At 39.8% G+C, this 13,681-nt stretch overlaps 1 protein-coding gene across 2 annotated transcripts in view; it reads left to right on the top strand.

The window, feature by feature from the left end:
• The window catches only part of LOC146519221 (copine-9-like), a 205,727-nt gene that overhangs the window by 6,820 nt on the left and 185,226 nt on the right, over positions 1-13,681 (top strand). For both annotated transcript variants that reach the window (XR_014874280.1, XM_085161093.1), the window contains exon 2: positions 8,571-8,611. Coding sequence is in view for 1 of the 2 variants with exons in the window: in XM_085161093.1 (XP_085017219.1) it covers positions 8,571-8,611 (41 nt within the window). In the remaining variant the exon portion in view is untranslated. The remainder of the gene's footprint in view (positions 1-8,570; positions 8,612-13,681) is intronic.

Raw genomic sequence — 13,681 nt, 5'->3', positions numbered from 1 at the left:
GCTAGAGAAATGTAAAGAAGGGCTACAAGAATATAAGTATTTTGTTTTCTGTAGTTAAGATTTAAGATAAATATATTAAGCAAAATTCAAAGGAGCTATGATTAATCGTTGCACATTCAGGTGCTCACTGAGTTGTGAAAGCATTCAACTGTAAGATGTGCTTTTAGGAGTGAAAGCTAATGTCATTCAAATCAAATCAATTTACTTATATAGCACTTTTCACAGGATAAAAACCACAAAGTGCTTCACAGTAATATAAAACAGAAATACATAAAATACATTAATAATCAAACACACAATCTAAATAAATGAGTCTTAAGCTGCTTTTTAAAAGAATAAATACAATCAAGGCAACGTAATGATGGAGGGAGAGCATCCCTCGGGGCCACCGCTCTAAAGATCTATCACCGCTGCTTTTAAAATATGTTCGAGGGACCAACAGCCTTTGATTAGATGATCTCAGGCTGCGAGAGGCCATTCAGAGCATTTAAACAACTGATTTCTAGTAAATAATTAGAAATATCTGAAGTTACCAGCACTGCTCCTAACATTACCAACTTATTGATTACCAGTTAGAACATGATATTATATTAAACATTCAGTGTTTTCTAAAAATCTGTTTGAATTTCTAAATTTCTACTAATTGAAAAAAAAAAATTCTTTTCAAGCAGCCGTTGAAATTTGGCCAAATTTATGTATCGATTTTAAATCCTGATTATGATTTGTTTGCTTTTCCGAGACGAGCTCTATAAATTCTCTGTAGGCTCCGCTGGTCATGTGTTTCTTTTACCTGCTTATTCATTCATTTCTGTTTCATGTTGTCTCAGTTGTTACAGCGCGGGTGGTTTAGTATGACCACGTCTAAGCAGCAAAGGCAGGACAAAGAAAGAAGGAAGAGGGGAGAAAATAGGGATAATGTACAAATAGAAATGCACGGTCTTCTTGTTGTGTGTGTGTGTTATTCAAATTTAGTTGGGTATGATTGATGGTGTTATGAAACAGTACAATACCGTACTGGCGGCGTGGTGGTCAGTGTTGGCTCAAAGCAGGAAGGTCCTGGGTCTGAATCTGTTTGCATGTTCTTCCGTGTCTGTCTGGGTTCCTTTGACATGACAGAAACAACACATCATGCTACAATCTAGCAAGAACACATGAGAAGTAATTCAACAAAAGTGGAAGTTTTGCCTGCATTTCCCTCGATATTCCCTTGTGTATTTAAGCCCTGTGTTTTCCTTTGTCCGTTGTTGCGTCGTTCTGTCATGGTTAGCTGTGTGGCAGGCAGGAGGTAGGAGCCAAACGCAGGACTCGAGACACAGAAGGATAACCTAAAGGAGGCAGCTTTATTTTGCTGTTCAAAACTCGAACACGAAATACAAGAAAACATAACCAGAAACATAAAACTCAAACCAGAAATCTTAAGAAACTAGAAAACTAAACTGGGAAACCAAGAACTAGGACATTAGTTCACGGGAGAAACACAGCTGGGACTAATCTGACAAACCGAGACGGGGAGGAAGCAAAACTGAAAACAATCACAGGAAAACAGGAAACAAAAGACACACACAAAGACGCGGACTTGACACTGTGACATGGAGACTAGACCAAAATGCTTTCACAGTCCACACTGCAACGCGAGAACAGCGTTTTCAAATTTATCCACTTTGGAAAGCGTTTTCAAGTTTTCCTCGACCAAAAATGCATCTCAGTGTGGACAGAAGGCCAAAACAGAGAAAACGTATTAGTGTGGAAGCTCGGAGACAAGAGGAGCTAACCGTGGAACACAGGGAAGGAACTTTAAATATAACAATAAAGAGAAACAATAAACCAAAGAATTTAACTAGAATTACACATATGAATTCAGTTCTATTCATTTTCAGAACAGTATATAAAGCACCAGTTCACGGTCACCTCGAGATACTTATAATATACTAATATGGCAGTGTGTGTGTTTGTTGCTCTGTTCGCTGCAGTCAGGGCTTGTTTCTGACATCACCATAATGACACAACACAATTCTGCTGTGTAAACACACAACTGTGACTTGATTTTCCACTTGTCACTGACATTATGGAATCTGTGTCTTGAAGAAGACACAGATCTGAAAATGGGATTTGGCCGCAGCACGGTGTCTGTGTGGAAATCACTCTGCCAGATGTGTCATTGTGGATGTGGGTCAGAAAGGGAGTCGGACAGTGTTGAGGGAAGCTGTGCTTTTTGTCTCTTTTTAAACAAGTGGCTGCCTGCCTGCCACCCAAACGCTGCTCCTCTAGATCCTATTAGACAAGCCTAGTGTGGCAGCCTGCCTGCAGTCTGCAGGGATTCCTGCTGGCACAGGATTGCTTGAATGAGACGAGGGAAAATATATGACCTGCGTTCTCTTGCAAGTAAACGACCTATTAACCCCAATACACATTACAAAGCAAACATTTTCTGGTAGCAACAGGAAGACTTTGTTTTCTCCTCAATCAGGTTCATGTTTTATAAGTAATCTGTATCTCATGCAATTATTAGTACTGTTGCCTCATAGCAAGAAAGCACCGGCTTGATGCACGTTCCAGATACCTCGGATGTCGGAGCTCAGGAGCCAGGGAGCCTGGGAGCCTGGGGAAACAGGATTAGTTTTCTTAGCAAGATTTAGGTATCACTAGCAATGCAGCATAATACTCATGTTTGTGCATTCATGTAAAGTGATCAGAGTATGGCTTATTTACGGTGTTAAAAATACACAACAGTGGCAGTACAGATTAAATGTTCACAGTTTTACTACTGTTTACCTTCAGTGCCGCCATTTTGGATCACTGACTTGGGGTATGTTGGTCTGCTCTAACTTTCTGAGTGGGAAATCTGAGTTGAAGGGGTGTTCCAAAAAAAATCCTACTGGGAACTCCTAATTTCCGACTTCTGACGTATTCAAGAACACGCTATGACACCTGTGGAAAACAGGCTTTATTTCAAGGGACTCGTGTGCTTTTAATGACATGCTGAAAGTCACAAGAGCATCTTTTCCAAACTAATTTCTGCAGGAAAAAGGAATCCAAAGGTGCTGTGAGCATCATTTCTCCTTAAACACCATTGATACCATTTTTTTTCAATGACTTTCTAAAATGTTTTCTAGAAAAGGTTAATTGCAGTAGCAAAAATATAACTCCCACATATAGTCCCATTAATTCATCGTCCTCCACATTCCACGATTATGGAGTTTTTTCACCTGTTTCTTTGGAGGACATTTTTTGAAATACACAAATGAAACTCTCAACAAGACCAACTGATATTTTACCCAAATCTCTGTCACATGTTTTTTAAAATATGAGACAAAGGAGACAGAGGGACCTCTGGAAAAGTGACCCCGTGAAAACAGAATTAGTGAGCCATTGCAGTTCAAGGACAGTCCTTTGTTAGGACATTAAAGAAGTGCATACTTAGATGTGCCATGTAGTAACCCTGGTGCCATCTTGTCCTAGCATTAGTATGTTTTAATTAGATAATTAGTTAATTAGATGGACTGTAATTATTAACTGAAGAGAGAAAAACTCATATCAGCATTAGAAGGTTTTGCTGTTCTTCTGTGAAGGCTTTTGCATCGATGCAGCTCTCAAATGGTGATGGCTGTGCAGTGTGGCTGATGTTGTGATGCTAAAAAGTGGCATTGGCAGCACTTTAGGAGTGAAATGCCAGGCAGGTCAGCGAACACGGGGAGCCAGGACTTCTCAGTGGGAGAATGTCAATGTCAGCAGGCGAGGGCTCTGATTGGCAACCCAGCTTCTCTCATATCATGTCCTGAAGGTTTCAAACACAAGGCCACGTTACAAGAAAAAACTTGTCTCTTAAATGAGATTAGCATCTAACAGATGTTAAGCTTCAAAGAAGGGTTCTTTGCTTTCTGAGTAAAAGGATGGATCTAAACAAAGCACGATTCTAGATGCTTGTCTGCTTCTTTAGGATTTTCTGCATTATCATGCGTATTATTGTAGCGTCTTCACCTTACAGTGGAAGCACCTTGAGATAACTACTGATTTGGCTTTATAGGTATAAATAAAACGGTAAAATGGTTACCAGTAGTTACCAGTGTTGGTCAAGTTACTTGAAAAAAAGTAATCAGTAACTAATTACTGATTACTTCCCCAAAAAAGTAATCCCGTTACTTTACTGATTACTTATTTTCAAAAGTAATTAATTACTTAGTTACTTAGTTACTTTTTAAAAACACGATTTACAGCCTGAATAGGTGATAAAGTGATAGATCTTTCAGCCCAATTCTACTTTTTCTGCATAATCATCATACAAAATGTAATCAAATGGAAAAGTCTCTTTTTAAAACTTGTTTTATTAGTTTTAATCTTTTAACTTTATGCATCAAGCAAAAATTTAATTATATGCAACATTCTCTGACTGGAAGAAATTAGTTTAACGTTTAAACCTATTTTCTGCACATTCCAGCACATGAAATAAAATATTTTTTGTGTGTTTACACTCAGTCTTTCAAATAGATGCAAGTAAAACACAGCAGAAAATAAATAAAGTCAAAGACTAGCGGTCCTGTTGCTCTATTTTCACCTGTAAAGCAGGAGTGGGGTAGGCGGAGGTTTACCCTGGTGCAGGTGTGCCGCAGCGGTCAGTTGAAGAATCCGCGAGCTTCTCTGTGAGTTTCCCATTACGTCGTAGCTACTCGGTGCTTGTTTGGAAGTTTAGGATTTTTTTTTGCTGTAAAAAGAAGTTTTCTTCCCACGCACAACGGACACTAATGTTTTTGTCACTTTTTATGGAATCAAACTCAAAGTAAGGTCAGTACTTCCACGCTTTAAACGCTGCACGCTCATACTCTCTCTGCACTCGATATATGATCCATTGTTGATCTGCACACAGCTGTTGTCACAAACGTCGCACTCGCTTACGTCACTGTCATGAGACATTCTCGCAAAAAAAATCACGGTTTTAGTAACGCAGTAACGCAGCGTTCCTACAGGAAAGTAACGGTAATCTAATTACCGTTTTTGCAAAAGTAATCCCTTACTTTACTCGTTACTTTAAAAAGTAATCAGATTACAGTAACGCCTTACAAGTAACGCGTTACTGCCCATCTCTGGTAGTTACTGGCTGTGACTATCTGTGATGAACATGTCAACCCAGCATGTCCCAGTCCAACAGAAGACATATTTGACTAAATGTCTCCTGATCCAGAAAGGCTTGCACTAGTGTGGGGGGTGGGAAAAGAGCCACAGGGCATCTCAATGCATCTATGACACTGGTGACTATGTTGTTCATGCATTGTTTTTTTGGTGTTTGTGTGTGTGTGCATGTTTAGACAGCTTTGTGAGGACAGAAAATTGGCATGCTACTGTACTTGTGGGGACCAACAGTCACTTATGGGGACAAAATGCTGAGGCTCAAAATGTGGTTTTAGTGTCAGGGTTGTAATTAGGTTACGGTCAAGTTTAGGCTGAGGGTTAAATGTAACCAGTTTTCGTGACATGTCCTCACTAAGATGGTAAATGGACTGGTACTTATACAACTAATTCATTTACCCAATCACACCAGCACTTTTTCTAATTCAATTCAATTAAATTTTATTTATATAGCGCCAAATCACAACAAAAGTCGCCTCAAGGCGCTTCATAGATACAGAGAAAAACCCAACAATCATATGAACCCCTATGAGCAGCACTTTGGTGACAGTGGGAAGGAAAAACTCCCTTTTAACAGGAAGAAACCTCCGGCAGAACCAGGCTCAGGGAGGGGCGGGGCCATCTGCTGTGATTGGTTGGGGTGAGAGAAGGAAGACAGGATAAAGACATGCTGTGGAAGAGAGACAGAGGTTAATAACAGATATGATTCAATACAGAGAGGTCTGTTAACACATAGTGAGTGAGAAAGGTGACTGGAAAGGAAAAACTCAATGCATCATGGGAATCCCCCGGCAGCCTACATCTATTGCAGCATAACTAAGGGAGGATTCAGGGTCACCTGGTCCAGCCCTAACTATATGCTTTAGCAAAAAGGAAAGTTTGAAGCCTAATCTTAAAAGTAGAGATAGTGTTTGTCTCCTGAATCCAAACTGGAAGCTGGTTCCACAGAAGAGGGGCCTGAAAACTGAAGGCTCTCCCTCCCATTCTACTTTTAAATACTCTAGGAACAACAAGTAGGCCTGCAGAGCGAGAGCCAAGTGCTCTAATAGGGTGATATGGTACTACAAGGTCATTAAGATAAGATGGGGCCTGATTATTTAAGACCTTGTATGTGAGGAGCAGGATTTTGAATTCAATTCTGGATTTAACAGGAAGCTGTTAGTGCCTTTCTAATATTCACACTCCGATGGATCGGAGAGCAACAGTTAGTATCTTGCCTACGGATATTTGGCATGCAGACTGGGGAAGCCAGGAATCGAACCACCAACCTTCCGATCAGCGGCTGACCCGCTCTACCTCTAAAGCCACTCCAAGATATGAAAATGAGCATGTGTCAGAAGCCACAGCAAGAGCTGACACAAACCAAAGTCGTCAATTAGAATGTAGTTTTTAACAGTTTGACAGGTTTGTTATTAGAAGTGAGAGAAGCTGGTGCAGTGACAGAAAATGGATACTGCTAAGTTACAGTCAGCACGTTTGTAGGTAAGCTGTGGCAGCATCAAAGTACTTGCTCAGGTTTAATGGCTCACATTAGGTTAAATTATAGATCGAAGCGTTTTAGCACTGAAGTCTCTAAAAATCCAAAGATCTAACAGGATGGAACGTGGTTTTGGTAAGTGTTTTTAATGCTTGGTTGTTAACAGTTTATTCACAGTCACCTAATTTTACTCCATGTTGGATGGTTAACAAAGTGGTGTGAAGCCAAACCAGCTGCTGTCAGAGAGTGTGTGCTACAAACTTGGTAAACAACGATGTGTTTTCTATTACAAAGAAGATGCAACATGTGGGAGCGAAAGTTTTTAAAGGCTTTCTGTTCTTTCGGGATCCTCTTTGAAAGAGCGTGCTATTGTTAACTGAGACTAGACTGAAGATTGACAAGCTTATTCTCACAGCTCTATCTATTGACATTTAGCCTGCTACCATCTTTACCAAAGAATTATATTAAATAGCTATTTAAATGTTGTTGATTGCTTTCCAGGCAAATTGAATGAACAGTATTATGTGTGGCTTTTTAGGACTACTCGCATTTGTGAATCTTTTATTAGGTTTTCTTGCATCTTGGTACAAACTGAAAGTTCCAGGTTTATTTGGTATCGCTGCTCAGTCTGCTTCTCTAGTTAAGGGAGAAAAATGTCCTCCAAAAAAGGCAAAAACCGTAGGATAAAATCATCTGCGTGGGGTACTCGTATGGTTGTTTTATAGCACTACAAGCTGCCACAGTGTGCTGACAGGCGAGGGCTGTTTTACTGGTGCCCACACATGCATGTGAACATACTGTATTCAGACACGAACAGAACAGTGTGAACATGCGAGGATGTGTGTGCTCCCCGTAGCCACCCTCATCATCCTGACAGCTCCAAGTCCTCAAGAGGGCAATGTTTCAATCTGTCATCTCCCACACCTCAGCTCTTTATCAAACGCTGTTTGTTATCACAGGCGGTTCTCAGTAAAGTGTCAGGTTGTTCGACGGAAATTGGGTTGTAATCCCGGCAATGATTTGACACACAAGTGTGGCTCTTCGTGTGTGTGTGAGAGATTCATTTTTCTTCCTGCAGGAACAAAATGATGAAGGAAAATAGCACGTTTCTGTCACTGTGGTCAAAACCGTGTGGTGCATGATCTTAGTTCACTTCAGAATGTATTTAGCTTTTAATTGTTGTCTTTTTCTTTTTACAAAACCCTGATTTGATCGGTTTTAGATATGTATGCAGTAATATTTCCACTGGAATTAAAGTTTATTTGGATAAATCTTATAGAAGAACTTCACTGAGTCTGTGACAGTTAACATTGTAGTCATTTTCACGATATTGTGCAGTTACAGTCAGCCAATTAAGGCGTTTGTGTATCGTTGTAATATTTCTTCTACACCCACAAACAAAGAACCAATCATGTGCCTCTATTTTGTAGCATTAGCAGTTTAATCTGACCATAGTTGATTAGATTAGTTAGATTAGGTAGATTAGATACATTACCATAGTGTATGCTACCATTGTATATAGTGTATTATCTTACTTTTTTTCATTGATTGTACTTATTTGTATTTTTGTATTTCCTTCTGATATCTGTACCTGAGCTGAGGTGATGCAGAAATTTCCCTGTTGTGGGATCAATAAAGTCTTATCTGATCTGATCTGATCTGATCTTATCTGATCTTATCTTATCTGATCTTATCTGATCTTATCTAGTTACATTCTTGAAAGCAGAGTTCTCTAAAAGGTGACACTAACATACGACTGCACATATATACAGTACACAGAGTGCACCATGCTTCTGTTGTAAGAGCCGTCCTTTTTACAGTGCTGAGAGAGTTTGAAAGAAAGGACAGCCTTAATGCTTTTTAGAACATGACTATGAACACATGAAATATTTTGTGATGCTGTTAAACTTATCACGAACCATTTGGTCTTGCAGCACTTTGATGCTTCTGTCTTAAACACTTTTTGTTGCAGGAACCTGTTAGACATGGACACCTTCTCCAAGTCCGATCCAGGTAACTGCCTCCTCTCTCACACTGATTCTTCACATTCATCATTCATCTGTGTAATTACTCCTCTCATATGATTTTGTATTCTCTGCTTGGAACTGTCTTGTGCAGTGTTTATTAAATCACTACCTTTTGCATGTTAATTCCACACTTGGAGCATCAGTGAGCAGTAATATGGTGACTGTCTCCCACAGCGCTCACACACACAGAATAGCAACTGACTGAATGAAAACCTGCATCTTGGGATCGAATGGGAAGGACTCTTAATTAAGTTGGTCCTTATTAAGAGTGACTAATCATCGGAGCCTGATTGACACTTTGCAGTTGCTGCAAAAGAGTGGAGGAAAAAAAGCAAAATGCACAAATGCCAAAAAACTAATTGAAAATGAAAGGCTTCTCTGGATCTGTTTGCTTATCTGTCAATGCACCTTTTCAATCATTGTTCAAGTCAGAAGCTGGAGCGTTCCCTAGTTTATCCTCCTGACTCTAGTAATGACCACAGTTTACCAAACAAACATAGTTTCCTTTCAACTTCCATAAAATCTAAAGTCCTGCACCCAGAGAAGTTACCCCTCAGTCAAAGAACACATGTTTAAGGCACTGTGATGGACCGAGCAGTGAAGGAAACTTAGGCACAGGTTAAAGTCCAAAAAAATGATTTTTTATTTAACCCCAAAAACATAATTGGTTAACTCATGCAAAAAGAATCAAAATCTTGGGCCCATAAAAGAGGTCAAAATAACAAAACTCTCCTCAAAGTTGACAACACTACTGATAACTCAAACAAACTGACCTAAGTTAACGAGACAAAGGGGAAACTTAAATAGTGGCTGATCAGCCCACAAAAACAGGGGAAGGGGTAAAACACACAAAACCAAACTAAACCAAACATAATGAACTCCAATTCCCCCCCATGGTCCCGAGTTATGGCATGAACCAATTTGTAGTCTTCCTTTAAAGCTGGCTCCGCCCCTTTTCCACCTCTTGGCTCCTTAATCAAGGGACTGGAACAGCTGCAACTAAGGTAACTCAGAAAACAAAAGATTAATCACACATAACAGTGTAAACTAAAATGTGCGCACTTATTTTAGAATGCAGTGTTATGTGGATATGTGAATTAACTCTAAACCAAAACCAGTTATTTATTGTCCTGTAAATTAATTCCTATATTTAAAGAAAAACAAATGTGAATGCGATGTTATTTATAAGCCTCTACACTAACATGGTGGGTATTACCACTGTGTGGCTGTAAGTGCAGCCATCACAGGCACACATTGGCTTTACTTTTTAGACCTGGATGCTACATCACTCTTTGATTATGGAGTTTACAGTCAAAAATAAAGAGATCCGACTGTTTTCTATGTAGACACACACAGCTTGTCACTTTTTTCTTGCCGTCATGCTGGTAGAGGTCGATCTTGGTTTCATTTGTTCAAAGAAAGCTTGTTTGATGTTGTCTGTTCAAAGCAAAATCTTCTAAATGCAAGCTCCACACCTCAAATCAACCACAGGTCTTTTATCTGCTTAACTGATAATATTCACAACATCTACAGTCTTGACATAATGAAGAAATTGCCCACACCTGTCCGTGAAATAGCACTTTGAGTAAACTGTCCAATTACTTTTGTTCCCTTTAAAAAGAAGGTGGTGCATGTTAAGTAGCTGAAACTCCTAAACCCTTCATCCAGTTTGAATGCGGATCCCCTCAAATGAAAGCTGAGAGTCTGCACATTATGTCCAGAGTATAACTATAACTGGAATATGTTTTTAAATGCCTTCACAGTCTTGCCCCACCTTACCTCTCTGAGCTTCTTCATCCCCACACCCTGTCGGTCTCTCAGGTCAGCTGACCAGCTGCTCCTGCAGGTACCGAGATCCAGGAGGAAGCTCAGAGAGGGCGGGGCCTTCTCTATTGTGGCTCCAAAATTATGGAATAATTTGCCCATGCACTTTAGAGAGGCCCCTTCACTGTCCACCTTTAAATCACGTCTTAAAACCCACTTTTATTCCTTGGCTTTTAACCTCAGCGAGACTTAGTTTCTCTTTTAATTGAAGTAGTTATTTAATGAATGATTTCACTCTTCTTTTATTTGGTTTTTACTTATATCTCATGTAATTTTATTTTACAGTTTCAATGTACAGCACTTTGTGTCAGCTGTGGTTGTTTTAAAGTGCTTTATAAATAAAGTTGATGATGATGATGATGATACAGCCTAATGAAAGACTGATGACTTATAAACACAGATTTGCATGCATTAGTAAACTACAGCCAAGCACAGGGTTAAATGTTAGACTAGCTTTGACAACATCATACAAATATTTGTCTGATGAGTGTAATCAGCTATTACACGTTCCTTATATATCTTTGCTTTGCTAAATGGACTGATTCTTATATAACGCTTTACAACGTGCCACATTCAACCAGTCACACCCAGTCTCTTCCTTCTGTGCTTTTAAGTGCTGACTAACTAACATTCATACGCTGATGGATGCATTGAGATCAACTTGGAGTTAATATCTTGCCCAAGGATACTTGGCATGCAGACTGGAGGAGCCAGGGATCGAACCACCAACCATCCGATCAAATAATAATGAAATAAAATAAATATAAGCAATAATTACGTAAGTTGTAGATGTTATGTTTTCTTTCTGTTCGGGTATAAATTAAAAATGATAAATCTCAACCATCAATACAACCACTCTGACCATTCAGAAAATGTTCTTGGAGAAAAATGTGTCACTCCATTGTGCTACAGCAGCACTACAGCATCAAGGTTTACTCTAAGCACCCAGATTTAAACCCACTTATTGGACTGCAACTTAAATTTTGACCTATTTAATGTTATTTACTAGGTACGTAAAAAGACAGGACTCTTATTCACGAGTCAATGTTTCATCTTTACTTGAGTTGTCAAGAAAAAGGGAAAAAGGTGATAGAAAAAGCAAGGCTATACTGAGCAACAGTTGAGTAGAAAATCAATTTCAAAGGCTCGGAAGGAGAGAAGAGAAGTGCTGACGAGATGCAGCATGTAAGACAAAAAGCAACCTTGGAGTCAAAAGACACAGACGACATATTTCGTAATATCATTTTTATTGTCAGTTGCATTGAAGTGTTACAGCTGATGACTCAACAGACGGAAGAGGACACAAGGAAAAACAACTTGGCTTATTAAAAAACAATCACTACTTGCTGTTGATTGGATTAAACCAATAAGTGGCCTTTCAATCAAACACGGGTTGAAGCATAACATTTTTATTAAAACAGAGAAATTTTGAGTGTTATTAGTTTTTCCTCCTGTGAGAGATCCACTCACTTCTGTTGAATCTAAGAGAGAAATAATTAAATTCAGTTCAATTCAGTTTTATTGATATAGTGCCACTTCACAACCTCAGAGCACATGAAAAGCAAGGATCCTACGATACTGGAGGGAAAACCCCAACAGTACTTGACGACAGTGGGAAGGAAATTAACGGGAAAAGACCTCTGCAAGAACCAGGCTCAGTGAGGAAGCTGAGGGATGAAGGGAAAGAGAAAAGGAAAAATGAGAGGACAGTGAGACCAAGATAAAACAAAACTATGGAGGAGAGAAGAGAGTTGTTGGCATCCCATCAAGGTACCGCACTGAGTTCCCGGAGTGACCCAATCTTTCACGAATGTTTGCAGAAGCAGCAGTCTGCGTGCCTAGGTTAATTTATACACCTGTGGCCATAAAAGTAATTGGAAAGCACCTGAATTCAGTGATTTGGATGGATTCTGGTAGGATATTGTGGGTCCATTGTGAATCCTACTTCATGTGGAGGGTCATAGCATAGCGGGGGCGCTGGAGCCTATCCCAGCTGTCATAGGGCGTGAGGCGGGGTACACCCCGGACAGGTCGCCAGTCTGTCGCAGAGTTTTCTTTCACTCATGTTGAATCTGAAATCGTTATCTTACGGGAAGAACTGCAGAGAATTCTTCACTTTTTCCAACCTTGCATCGTTGCTTGAAAACATGCTGTCAATTTGTCTGACTAGCCAAATCATATAGTTGAGATTGCTGAGTAGACCCTGTTGGCAGTGTTGGGGAGTAACGGAATACATGTACCGCCGTTACGTATTTAAAATACAAAATATGAGTAACTGTATTCCGTTACAGTTACCGTTTAAAAAGGTGGTATTTAGAATACAGTTACTTTGTTGAAATAAATGGATTACTACTTCCCTGTTTCATATTGTGGCGGGTCAGGACTGTTTGGGTTTTGTTTGACAGCTACGTTCTGTTGTTCCAGGCGGCAGCGTTACGGTTGCCATGGTTACAGGATGACTCTCTCTCTATAATTCCCGCGAAGCACAGGCAGACGCAAGTGGTTTTCTGTCACTGGTTTATTTGAAGACTTCTCTCCAAAGCCACCGTGAAAACTATAAAGCATTAACAAAATAAAACTCAGTGTAAGACACAGCAGTAAAAACACTGTACAACAACACGATAAATAAATAAATACCTCGTTGGCTGCATGCTGCAAAAGGGGAATTAGCCGCCGTTCTTCTGAGGTTTCCTTAAGTCCACTTAACATGTCTTTCAATAAAAACTATCCTCTCTGCGCGCTTACAGGTGTTTTCTCCTTCTTTTTACTCAAAGAGGAAACTAGCGCAACTTGTAAGCAAACCTGACTTTCAAAATAAAAGCACCAAAACGTTGACTACAAAAAACAAAAAGTAATGTACAGCTTAAACAACTTACAATCATGACATGGATCTTGACAAGACAAAGAAATAATACAAATTATATACAATGCCATCATGCCAACAGCTACACTCTGTGCGTGTTTCCTGGGTGAGAGAGCGCCTGTTGTTGTTGTTGTGCTAAGCTAATAGGCAGAATGCTACAGGTATAGCTCTAAAGAATGTAGCATCATGGGCAGTGTAGTCCGTGCTGCAGGGAGAATGGACTGCCATACCCGTTATGTGTCTGTGAGCGAGGGAGGGAGAAAAAGGAAAAGTACGAGCTGTCATCGAGCAGAAACGGGAGCTGGAAGCATGTAAATATAATAATAACCACTGCAGCCAAGAAGAGAGCCTGACGAGCCCAGTTGTAAG

The sequence above is a fragment of the Neolamprologus multifasciatus genome, chromosome 5 (genome assembly GCF_963576455.1).
Source record: "Neolamprologus multifasciatus chromosome 5, fNeoMul1.2, whole genome shotgun sequence".
NCBI lineage: Eukaryota > Metazoa > Chordata > Actinopteri > Cichliformes > Cichlidae > Neolamprologus > Neolamprologus multifasciatus.
This window is presented reverse-complemented; position numbering and strand designations above follow the sequence as displayed.